The sequence below is a fragment of the Nanorana parkeri genome, unplaced genomic scaffold (assembly GCF_000935625.1).
Source record: "Nanorana parkeri isolate BGI_ZX_2015 unplaced genomic scaffold, ASM93562v1 scaffold887, whole genome shotgun sequence".
Taxonomy (NCBI): domain Eukaryota; kingdom Metazoa; phylum Chordata; class Amphibia; order Anura; family Dicroglossidae; genus Nanorana; species Nanorana parkeri.
This window is the reverse complement of record NW_017307155.1, coordinates 4,671-17,785: the sequence shown is the minus strand read 5'-3', so window position 1 is coordinate 17,785 and position 13,115 is coordinate 4,671. Positions and strand designations below refer to the sequence as shown.

General features: G+C 42.8%; 1 protein-coding gene across 1 annotated transcript in view; it reads right to left on the bottom strand.

The window, feature by feature from the left end:
- LOC108794694 (zinc metalloproteinase-disintegrin-like crotastatin) overlaps positions 1 to 11,956 on the bottom strand; it is a gene marked incomplete at its 5' end in the record, with an annotated part of 31,980 nt that extends 20,024 nt beyond the window's left edge. Inside the window, 8 exons of the mRNA XM_018565782.1 lie at positions 1,197 to 1,268; positions 1,370 to 1,438; positions 2,802 to 2,967; positions 4,451 to 4,527; positions 5,063 to 5,147; positions 5,508 to 5,597; positions 7,177 to 7,265; positions 11,746 to 11,956. Of these exons, the coding sequence (XP_018421284.1) occupies positions 1,197 to 1,268; positions 1,370 to 1,438; positions 2,802 to 2,967; positions 4,451 to 4,527; positions 5,063 to 5,147; positions 5,508 to 5,597; positions 7,177 to 7,265; positions 11,746 to 11,956 (859 nt within the window). The remainder of the gene's footprint in view (positions 1 to 1,196; positions 1,269 to 1,369; positions 1,439 to 2,801; positions 2,968 to 4,450; positions 4,528 to 5,062; positions 5,148 to 5,507; positions 5,598 to 7,176; positions 7,266 to 11,745) is intronic.
- Between the last annotated feature and the right edge of the window lie 1,159 nt (positions 11,957 to 13,115).

Below are 13,115 nucleotides of genomic sequence, written 5' to 3'. Positions count from 1 at the left end.
TGATTTTAACGCATACTGTTGACAGGGCTACTTGTTTGGTTGCAGGCTGGCTGGCAGGCTGAGGCTGGGGAATTTTTGTGTTATGTATTGTTGTAAGCCTTCCCAATGTGCGCCCTGCTATAAAGGCCGGTTATAGATTCATGCATGTAACATTTTTTCTAGTTCCACTCTCAGTCCTGACTGAAACCCCCCCAGTTGCCCCGTCCTGCCTGTCACTGGAGCTGATGTCTCCTGCCCCCCGCAATGCCCTGATCAGCCTCCTGACAGCTTCTTTCCTCCCTGCTGGCTGCCAGCTGCTGAATCGGATCTGTGTCCTCTCCTATACCCACTGCCTCTGCCGACACAGGCAGGGGAGAGCAGTGGGGATCAGAGCAGACACATACAGAAGCTTGTAGCCAGCGTCCAGAGGGGAGGAGAGAAGCTGGGGATGCAGCACATTTTCAGAGGTTTTTTTGGAGGTTTTTTTTCTCATCCAAAATGTGTCGGCAGACGAAATTAGGGTGCATCCCTACTTTCTACCATGTAAACCCCAGACAGGGGAAGGGAACATGATGAGGAGGACTGTGTTCCTCCTGGGATTTCCATAGACCTTCAAAGGTTCAAGTAGGCTTCTCTGGAGAAAGGCTGTTAAGCAGCAAAGTACTACATCAGACAGTGAAGAGTAACTTTATAGGGAATATAGTTTTGAGTCTAATCTGCATATGAGAAGTCTTTAGTAAAGTTTCTGAGAATTTAGATTTAGTTTGAGCCTCCATTGTGCCCAGCTGTTCTGTCAAAATTATCTGTGGATTGAGAAGTTATGTTAGGAGTGGTTGTGTGGGAACTTGAAGACTGGGCACTAGGTGTGTTTAATGGCTAAATAAGTGTGGTCACAATGGAACAGAGAAAGATGTCTCTCTGGTCCAAGGCCTCCTAGAGTGAGCTGTGAGACCCGGGGCTGCAGAAGGACAGGGTTGAATTTCAATCAGACGCCTCCTTTTATTGAGTGCTTCAGAACGGAGCTTGGTTGAATTTCCTGAGATCGCTTCCCTGGAAACTCCCAGTATTATGAGAGTGGCCTAAGTCATAAAGATGTGTGTGATGTTTCTTCCTTCAATTCACAAATCATCCTCAAGACTCAACACTGAAGGTCTCCAACCTCCATCCAGCTACCCTATGCCAATTCTCTAACTTCTGATCGCCACAAGCTTACTCACCATGTTCATGTAATTAGTAACTTCATATATTCTGTTTTTCACAGCTGTGGCATTTTGTTTATATTTCTCAAACTGAAAAAAAAAATACATTAAAAAGAAAAAATCTTTTCAATTTTATGATTTTATACAATCTAACGCTATAATACGGCTTGCTACAAAAAGAAATGACTTACCAATGATTTATCAGCAACCATATACATTTCTATATACTTCCATGAATTCTGAAGTTTGTCAATTTCTTCCTACAAAGAAGGAATACATTACACATTGTCAGGAGGGACTGCCAATAATAATTAGCAATCGCCTGTTTGCTGTCGGAATCAAATGTCAGTTGCTACACAGTGCATGGAGAACAATTATATTATAAATGCTGCATTCTGCCTTGAGCAAAAAAGTTACTTTTATTGGTCTCACGGTGAAAACGGCAAAGCAAAAAATCCAAATATGACAATATTGATACCGATATGTTGAAAATAAATGGAATAAGTGTCAGCATAACCAGGACAGTATTGGGTTGGAAGGCATGAGGGCCAGTACTAATAAGGTATGATAGTCTGGTGGCCCTGAATGACCGTACATCAACCAGATGTGACACTTACAAGGTTATTTACTCAGCTGCCGAAGGCAGCCGAGTGAATAACCAACCCGAAGTGAACGGTTTGGCTATTCCCTCCGGCTCACTTGAATGACCGTACATCAACCAGATGTGACACTTACAAGGTTATTTACTCAGCTGCCGAAGGCAGCCGAGTGAATAACCAACCCGAAGTGAACGGTTGGTCTATTCCCTCCGGCTCAGTACGGCTGATTTCAGCCATACATTGGCTGCCTTAGGCTGCCTTCAGTCAGCCGAAAATGCAGCCGAAGTGCAGAAGGACTTCGACTGGATCGGCTGAGCCGAAGCTCTGGCAGCTCACTCACTGCCGTTTGCCCCTATTCTCATAAGGGCGGAACGGCATTGAGTGAATAGCTAAATGCCGTCGAGCGGCATTCGGCTCGGCTGTGCTGCTTAATACCTCCGTGGTACCAAGCAGAATAGAAAATAAGTGAAAAGAATGTATAAAAAAAAAAATTGTTGCAAAATTATGTTAAAAATGTTAAAAAATAGGAGGATTCAAAATAAAATAAAAAGGTACCTACTGATGACCCCTGTACTCCATGCATTGCCTACTGATGTCCCCTGTACTCCATGCATTACCTACTGATATCCCCTGTATTCCATGTGTTATCTATTTATGACCCCTGTTCTCCCTGTTATCTACTCATGACCCCTGTAGTCGCTGCATTACCTACTCATGACCCCTAAAAGTGGGCATGGTCAGTACAGTGTCCCCATATTTCATTTTGACAATCTGGTAACCTTATATGTAGTGCACCTAACCTGCCCCATCAATACTCCCCCTAAAATCTGCCACCACAAAGCTGAGATTATCACTCAACCTGGCCAAAATGTTGGGAACAGGCTAACCATCCTAACCTTTATATTACTAGGCTGTAACGGAATTCTCCTGTAAATCTGAATAAAGTTCCCCAATATTGGCCAGTATGGTTTGTGGGGAGTGCAGTCCATTGCTCCTGTTTTATACATGATCTCCAGTGTCTCACCTTATTATCCAAAGCAGGTAACACCTCTTGAGCCAACAAAAATTCCTCCCAAGGTTCACTAAGCGTTCCACAGGTTTTGGGGGGCTCTTTCTCTTCATATACAACATGTTCTTCACTTGTCAGGGGCTCAATTAGGAACCTCCGGCCCTGTGTCATGATAACCCCGCTTCAAAAAAGAGCGAGAGTATTGTTTACACATAGCAGTGTGCAACTAATGCGGTCTTATTCCTACATCATAAGCACATTTAGAAATGTTAGCAGCAGTTGTACAAAAAAAAAATCCAAGAAAAATCATGTTTTTATTTTAGGCAAGTCACATCTTAGCATTTGGACACCGGAGTGTATATTGCATAACAAACCATTCTTGTTATACATTTCACATACTGTATGCAGGTGCTTATATCTGCACTTATATACATGCATTGTAGGCTCAGAGTAAATACCATGAGGGTAGGCTTTGGTTGTCTACACACAATGGACCGATGTACGCACATATTCTTTTGTAAATCCCACTGTGAGTGGATCTGAAACTGCACTACACCTTCTTTAGCATGTAAATGTAATTACAACACAGAACTGCAGGCACATGGTAAAGCTACATACTAGGGATGCACCGAAAATTCGACATCCAAAACATTTTGGCCGAAGATGGTACTATGGGCAATATGGCAATGGTACAAAAATGGGCAAAAATGGAGTGCATCCCTAGCTTCTCTACTCCCTGCTGGGCCCCGGCTGAAGCTTTGGTCTTTGTCCCCTCCAATCCCTGCTGCCCTTCCCCACCTGTGTCAGCAGAAGCAGCAGGGATCGGAGGGGACACAGAGCTGATCCAGCTGCTGGTGCCCAGCAGGGAGGAGAGACCTATCAAGAGGCCAAGCGGGCAGTACGGGAAGGAGAGACCTGTCAGGAGGCCGAGTGGGGAGGAGAGACCTGTCAGGAGGCCAAAAAGGGTGGAGCGTGGAGGAGAGCACGGCTTTGGTGACTGGTGGGAGGGGGCAGAGCAGTCAGGATGTAGAATGGAGCACAAACACTAAACAATCAATACTAATCAATAAATAACTGAGGACTAAGGTCCCTGTGTGTGTTTGATCACTATGTGAATGAACAGGAACTGCTATACATCATGTCCTGTTTATTTATAATTGGGAACATAGTAAATATTTACTATCTGCTCTCTTTATGAATGAACAGGAGGCAGCTCAGTACAGAGACTTCCTGTCCATTCATGACTGGGTTCATAGTAAAATATTTACTATCTCCAGATTGTGAATGAACAGGAAGTCTCTGGACTGAGAGCTTCTTGTTCAATGAGTGCTGAGGCTGCAGAAAAAGAGATTGAGGACTCTGGGTCCTCAATCTCTTTTTCTATTTTAAAAGGGAAATATCAGGGGTCTGTTTAGAACCCCCAATATTTCCCCAGAGTGCTAACAGGAAAGTAAAAAAAGAAAACATAAGAATAAAAAAATGATAAGATAATTTTAAAAATTTCAAAAAGGTTTGGAAAAAAAGTCATTTTCGGATTCGGCCTGACAAATCTTGAAATTTCAGTCTCTGTCTAAAAATGTCATTTTGGTGCATCCCTACTACATACAATATCAGATATCCTATTTTCTGTTTAAGCATGGATACTTTAAATTATTTATCCTTACCTTATCCCAGAGCAGGTGCTAATGCTGGCCACTGATTGGCTGTCATTCTCCACATAGCCCTGATAGTGACAGTGATCCTGCACAATATGAGAACAACCAACTATCAATTGTAACCACATTCATGAAATATTGTACATCCTCAGGCAGGAAATGTAAAGGCTCAGCAATGTAAACAATGTTTTTATTGTCTGTCTTGTCTTATTATATTTATATTTTGCTTATTGACATAGACAGGTTTTGGTTTGTTACAAGCAATGCACAGATACCTCAGGCAGCTCGTTTTAGATAGTGGAAGACTGTTTCCTGTTTTAATATGTTACATTTCTTTCTTTGTAGATCTCAGATAAGGGTCTGGCTTGGATTTTGGAGGGGCCACACAATGTTTTTTAAATTTACGCTTTTTTCGTTTTAAACTGGGTGAGTGCCTTGAGGTTTTGCGGACTATTAAAGGGTGTCATGACTGAAATACGGTGTTCTAGATTCCCAAAATATAAAATTAAACCCCTTGTATTGTGGCGGAAAGTTCAGTAAATCAAATGTCCTAACTGTGAATGTAATTTGTGTTCTACATAGAAATACTGTATTAGTTGTCAAGAAAGAATGTGACTTTACCTTTATGTTCTTGTTAGGGCTTCTCATTATCGGTGTGCCATCCTGATGGTAACTTGTCTCTTTGTAATTATCAGCTATCAGGTCCCTGAGGGAAGCAAAGTGTGGAAATTAGGTTTTAGAAGGGTTGACAGCTTCTCAACCTCCCCCATCCTTCTTTTAATGCCCATTGAGTCACCCATTCTTCTTTTAGTGCCCATTGAGTCACCCATCCTTCTTTTAGTGCCCATTGAGTCACCCAACCTTCTTTTAGTGCTCATTGAGTCACTCAACCATCTTTTAGTGCCCAGTGAGCCACCCATCCTCATTTTAGTGCCCAGTGAGTCACACATCCTTCTTTTAGTGCGCATTGAGTCACCCATCCTCCTTTTAGTGCGCATTGAGTCACCCATCCTCCTTTTAGTGCCCAATTAGTCATCGCTTCCAAATGCTCCAACAGGTCACTTACTCATTCCTCTCCAGGTGTAGAACAAGAGGCTTTCCTTCAATGTGTAATTCATACATAGCCACATGTGGATATTGGTCCTGATAAAAATGTCTGCAGGATTTGGAATATTGTGAATTTTGTGGGTAATTGCGGGGATAGGGTTCTGCTTTTTTTTTTCTGTAGTTTGAACTCAATAGACTTGTATATTTTTTCAACCTGAATAACTATGTAGCGATGTAATTTTGATTGGGGGTGCTTTTTTTTTACTGCCTGGGTAGTCAGCTTTCTTTTGTGTCTAGGAGCACCCACATAGGCCAGGTGGTGAATTGGCGCATTGTGGAAAAGCTGGATTTACTATTGGAGGTAAGCATTAGTGTTATGACAGGGGTAGCAACACCTAAAGCGCTGTGTCCAGCAGCATCATAGAAGGCAAATATTTAGAAGCGATCTGGCGACAGGTAAGTCGCCAGGATCGCTTCTGTTGTAAAGCCGACAGTCGGCTCTACAAGTTTAAACAGAGTCCCGGCGGCAAAAGTCACCGGGAGTCTGTTTAAACAGCCCCGATGCTGGCGACGTACACTGTACGTCGTCAGTCACGAAGGGGTTAAAGATTCAGCCTGCTGGGGACCTCGCAGTGGCTGTCTTTGACTGTATAGGTCCAGCTGCACATCACCTCCTCCTCCTTCACGCAGAGACCAGCACAGCCCTGGAGAGCCCCACACCCGCCTGGAGAGCCCTGCAGAACCCCACACACGCCCATACACCCCTGGGGAGCTCAGCACCTGCCTGTACAGCCCTGGAGAGCCCGGCAACCGCTTATGCAGCCATGAAGAGACCCACATTCAGCCCTGGTGAGACCCGCACGCAGCCCTGGTAGCAACCGCACACAGCCCTGGTGAGATGCCGCATGCAGCCCTGTTGAGACCTCATGCAGCTCTGGTGAACCACACACAGTCCTGGTGAGACCCACACAGCCCTGGTGGCACTGCACAGCGCAGGGGAGACCGCACGCAGCCCTGCTGAGACCCCATACAGCCCTGCTAGACCCCGCACATCCACCTGAGACCACACACAGCCTCCAGAGACCACGCACAGTCCTTGTCAGACCCCCCACAGCCTCCAGAGACCCTGTTACTTCCCTGGTCAGACCCTGCACTGCCCTGGTCAGACCCCGTACAGCCTCTCGAGATGCCGCACAGCCCTGGTGCGCAACACAGAGTGTGTAGCTTCATATTATTCTGCATTGCTGTATAATGTATTGCTGGGATTTGTAGTCCCTCTACAGCTTGGAGTCAGTGGCAGAACTATCCGGGTCACAGTGGTTGCAGCTGTGATGGGGCACTCCACCGCTGTCCTAAAATCATTAGCTTGCATTGTTTTAGAAAAACTGTCACAGCATGCTAAAAAAAATAGTTTTTAAATGGTATCGGTAATTGGTATCGGCGAGTACTTGAGGAAAAGTATTAGTACTCGTACTCGGTCTGGGAAAAATGGTATCAGTGCATCCCTAATTGCTATTGTTGTGAAGACGTCCATTAGATATGTAAATTGTGTTTAGTTCTTAATGGATATTTGTACGAATCTCGTTAAATTTGGACATTTGGATGAATTGAAAGCAGATAATTTATTCTATACACACATACTGTATATTTACACACATATAACTTATACAACAAAAGTATATTTTTACCTGAGCGTCTCTTTTGTACTCGGCATGAATTCGCCGTGGAACAACAGTTTCATACGTCTGTCCTGAAGGCAGGGCATGTAGATCTGCAACTGAGTAAAAAATAAAAGCTAATAATATTAATAAAGAGGATTATTATTATTATTTCTACTAGAATAATTACTACTGTTTCTATTATTATTATTTCTACTAGATAATTACTACTGTTTTTATTATTATTATTATTATCATTATTATTATTCATTTGTTATTAGGAACAATCAACAAGACAGTGAATATTTTTATTTGAATGAATTGTCCAAAAACTATTTGCATTTGGAACTGGAGTTGATGGGGGAAACAAGGAAAATACATTGTAAATGTAGCTGAGCAAGTTCATTTATATTTCTATCTGATTGAAAATAAAAGATAATGAGATGCAAATGTTTAGTGGAAGTCGCTACTAATGTTTAGTGGAAGCCACTACCAGAGTCACCAACATCAATAATTCCCTGTGTTAAATCTTGAGAAAGAATTGACATGGGGAACATTAAAATTAGCACTCATGGAAAACCATATAATTCTTGTGAATTAGTTACCTGGTAAATTACTAAAAAGCATGCAACTGCATTATATAAAACAGTAATATGTACTTCACAAAATATACATAGACTATTGGGGTGATTAAAGCCCAACTCTGGGCACAAAAAGCTTCCTGGTTTTAAAGTGTACCTCCCCCCTACCTTAAATGAACACTCCTTTCTTCTTCTTCCTGTTCCCCTGAGGCACTTGTGATGTAACCCTAGGAAAGTTACGTCACCAGTCCCTTCCAGGGAGTTCTCATGGTATAATTGCAAGAAAAAAGGCCCTTTTTCCTGAAATCTCGGAGATCTCAGAAAAAGGGGTTCCTTTTTATGCACTGCTATGGCTTCAGCAACATAATGACTCCCACATTGCTAACACCATGGCAACATATAAACAAATACAGACCAGCCAGATCTCATACCAGATGCATGACATGGACATTATCGGTGAGCCGGCAGAGAGAGCAAGGAAGTCGGCCACTGACGGGCTTCTATTTATTAGTTTTTTTAATGGATTGGCATTGGGTGCAGAGCAGGGCATGATGAACCAGCAGGAGTGTGGTAAACAGAAGAAGACGAATGTAAGTATCTCTAGCCCAATAGGGTCCAGGGTAGAGCTTCTAAAATGCCTAGACAATGGTGTTTTATGGGATAAACTGGTGGTACTGGTTGGTCTGTCTTGGCAGTATGTAGGTGGTTAAGCACTGACCACATCATTTCCCTGTCTGAGGCATAATTTAAGTTTTTTTTCCCTGGATAAGCAGTGTGTAGTGTGTTTTAAATAGAGAGACTGCATTCAGGCTGTGCTGGAACAGCCTGTAGGTCTAAGCAGACCCACATTGTCTTACAGCTAGCCAGGAGACTCAATATTTTGTTGTGTATTTGCCGACATGGACCCCCTGCAAGGGAATCTCTTTTGTTTTGTGTCTGATACACCACAGATGAATAAACTTCAGCAGGAAGCCCTTAAACACACTTTGAGGACTGGACTACTTCTCTGTAAACTGCACGGTTGGATTTTACTACTATGATTGGTGGACATACTGCTGAAAGCAGATGGTGTTGTAGGTGCAGAACACTGCAAGCTATACCACCTAAAGGCATAGTGCATTCATGTGTAAGTTCTGAATCTGCAACATGGGGGACCTGTTAAAGGCATTGCTGCAAGGTATTGGCAATCAGCAAAAAGCTTATCAGCAGAATACACAGCAGCAAAAGATCCTGGAACAATGGCAAGAAACTAACAGCCTGATGGCTCAGGTTCAGGTGAGTGCTTTGGCCTAGGCAGCAGAAACATTGACAGGAAGTGATGCAGGATGGATGCACTTATCCATAGATAACGAGTCCAAATACATGTGAAAAAAAGTTACTCCACAATGTTTTACATTTGCAGGCAATGGAATGCATGCCCTCCTATACTTCAGGAGCCTGGTTAGCTTGGTATAACAGTATACCCATCACCAGGAAGGAGTAGTGTGTACAAGGTGACTGCAAGTAGTACCCCACAGCTTTGGTGAGCTTTGAAACCAGTCATGAATCTCTATTTCATGAAGTAACTATGTCCCATTACTGTTGCACAGTGTAATTATGGGGAGAGACTTTCCACTATTCTGAGAACTGTGTAGCAGGGAGGAAAAGGCTCCTGAATTTTAAAATACCATAGTGTCCATGTACAGGACACCTAACCCATTTGAGCAAAACTCTGATGATAGTGCTGTAAGGGTGACCACTGATGAAAGAGTATCTCTTCCCCTAGCACTTTCCACTTAATAACAGGAGGTGTCCCTAAACACCAGGTGCCCAGTATGCAGAAGCTAGAGGTCTCTCGGGAAAACTTTGGAACTGCCAGTTACATGACCTTACTCTCGCAAAACCTGGAAAAATGTAAGGTGAACAATGAGAACCCAGTAACTCTTATGGTTTAGACTGTGTTTCCTTATACTGCAGTTCACAATTGCTTTTTCCCTGAGCATAGGGCAAAATATTCTGTACATGGATTTAATAAAACATTATGCTTTCTGTAAAAGAGAGGTCTTAGCTGACCTAGCAAGCTTTATAGAACCTGAAGATCTTATATTAGCCTAAGAAAATTACACATCTCCCATCAGCTCAAAACTTTCGATTTCAGTATTGTTACTTAAAAAAATAAAAGAAGAAGAATAACACATAAAGAAAGAAACAATCATAGAGGAGCTACTTTCATACTGTGTTACAATGTGTGATAGTATATTGAATGCAGGAAAAGGTCTGTGTTACATCTAACAGACTATAGTCCTATTTGCTGCTAGCTTTTAGATCCACGGTTAATTATGAAAGTTAAACCCTGAGCCAGAGCATATAGAAATGTTATATTTTTTGAAGGAAGGTAGTGGAAAAAAGTGAACAGGATGGAGAGTGAAAAGAAAGAAGCAGGAAAAAAGAGAGAGGGAAACCAAGGTAAAGGAGTAAAGAGAAATGCAGAAAGGTATAGATATCGATAAGGGAAAGGAAAGAAGACTGATGGTAAACCTAGAAGTCTGATCGTTGTTCACAAAAATGTAAGTGAGGTGGCTTGTATAAGCTATGAAATGTCTTTAGAACAAGTCCAGCAGAATGTGACCAACTACTAATAGATAAACCATGACCTGGATAACTTAGAACCTTCACAGACAAGTCAAGAAGGTTTTTTGAACCAACAAGAATAAATTATTTCTGTGGCAGAACACATTCTTATATGCTATGTGTATCAGGCTGTATTCTATACAAAGATGTTCTATATCATTCAGTGGCATAAAAACTCAAAATCAGCGCTCTTCTATGAAAACAAAGCTCTTCTACTTAAACAGAGGTCACTTATGAAAATATATGGACTGTCTTTGTATATTGTTGGAAGCAGTGGCAGTATACTATTGTTTGTATGTTTGAATAATTTAAACATCCCCTTTTGTCTATTATATGTACATTTTACACCTTTTATTGTGATTTTTCTAAATGATTCTAATGCTGTTGTACAATAAGGCAGTATTCTGTATAGTAGGCACCAGTTTGCCAGTAAAGTGCTTCTATAAATGATCTACAGTTTGTGGCAATTGCAGAGGTAGATGGCTGAAAGTGTAGACGTATAAAGCTTAGAGACAAGCAATCCAGTGTGGTTGACAAGGGTATAGACCCAAAACCTGCACTGGTATCCTTGAAGCTCTCCTTAGACCCCTGCCATAGTAGAAATTAGTTCACACTTACTGCAATAAATGGGAAACAAAGTTATATACTCACCTAAGACCTGGAGGATGAGCATCACCAATGCAGACATGGCGGACACTAACATAGTACCTGTTGGATCACACAGTGGGTGCATATGTATGGGGAAATGGATCTGAAGAAAGCAGTAAGTATTCTCTATCATTTATACCCTGATAAGCAAACAGGTCCATTGTCTAAATGTTACACATGTTTGTCCCCAAGCAATGTTACATTGTGTACCTTACGCCTGGGGATGAGAGTTACTGTTGGCATTGATGTAAGAATGTCAGCGTATGGTACCTGTCAATCAAGCAGTAGAGAAGGGACTTCTCATTTGTCTCTAGCATTACATCACTATTATTTTCTTCAACTAATATTTCTAGTTGTGTGCTTACCCTGTAAGATGTGAGCATGATCTAAGCTTTTAAGTACCAGTATGACTTATACTAGCTAAATCGCTTTTCCAGGGGCTCCCAATGAATGTACTGTGCATCAACGATGGCATTCATACTTACTGCAAGGGGAACTTTTGGAGCCTTAAGATGGAGGTCCAGAAGTCAAATAGCATACATTCAAATAAGTGCGTGCATAGAACCCCAGTACATGCTGCTTTGTGGAAACGGAGATTCTAATGATGGCTACTGTTATCCAATCTGTATTTGTAAGTATATATGTGATATAAATCATCAATGGAAAATTTCTACCGTGTTTCCCCCGAAAATAAGACACTGTCTTATTTTTTTTTTGCACGAAAAAAGAAACTAGATCTTATTTTTGGGGGATGTCTTACCGGGCTGGGGGAGGAGTACTCACAGGTCTGGACGTGTTCCCGGAAAGGCGGTGTGCTGTTGCCGGTTCCAGTGTCGAAGTTGGCGGATGATATGCCGCTTCCATCGGGCGTGTGGGCAGGGGGTCGTGTGGGCGGGAGCTGCGGCAGGCTGGCGTGTGGGCGAGAGCTGTGGTCGGCTGGCGTGTAGGTGGGCGTGTGGGCGGGGCGGGAGCTGCGGCCGGTCTTTATATTTAAAATTCAGTTACATGTGTAGCTACCCCGAAAATAAGACCTAGCGCTATCTTCAGGGATTTCTATAATATAAGACCTACCCCGAACTAGGTCTTATTTTCGGGGTAGGTCTTATATTACAGAAATCCCTGAAGATAGCGCTAGGTCTTACTTTCGGGGAAACACGGTATACCTGTAGGCTTAAGAATCCATGTGATGTGTGGTAAAGTCCTATTGTAAACTTGGTGACTATGCTGCAGGGCTGGAGTGGTGATAGTTCAAGGGCAGAGGGCTGATTATTATTATTACTACAGGTATTTTATATAGCGCCGACAATTTACGCAGCACTTTACATAGTTGCACATTCACATCAGTCCCTACCCTCAAGGAGTTCACAATCTAAGGTCTCTATCTCACATGCATACATACAGGGCCAACTTAGAGAGGAGACAATTTACCTACCAGCATGTCTTTGGAGTGTGGGGGGAAACCGGAGTACCCGGCGGAAACCACCGCAAGCACAAAAATGCAAACTGGGGAAAATGAAAAAAATGAAAAAATGCAAACTCCTTGCAGATAGTCACCTGGCCGGGATTTGAACCGGGGACCCCCAGTGCTGCAGGGCAGAAGCACTAACCACTACACCACGGTGCTGCCCTATGATCTCTGCATCATAGGGCAGCACCGTAGCTATCCTTGAACACATCTCCTGTAACTAAGAGCACCTGTGTTGCATGGGCCTCTGGAGTGGTGGCAACCCTCATTGCTTGAACCTGGAACCATGCGCATATTGGGAACTCAAGAGTCAGAGTGTAATTGCTCTCCTGCCAAGGCTTAGGGCCTGACAAGGGAAGCAGAAGTTTAAATTTGGAACCCGTGGGATTTGAAAATCATGTGGTTACCGTGCCTTCAACTTTGTGATGGTGACAGCATAGTCAACTCTTTCCTCTCCTCCTCCTCAATGGCCTCATCTGATGACTAGTCCCCTCTCTCCCCAAGCGAATAAGAGTCTACACAACTGCCTAGACAAAATGTTGCCGTGATGTTTTGCAGCTCCTTGTCTCCTATGTTTTGGCCTATTCTGGTGCTCTGTCAATCAAGAATATGCTGCATGTGACAAAAGTATTTCTGCAATAGTGTACTCTGATTTCTTCATTAAC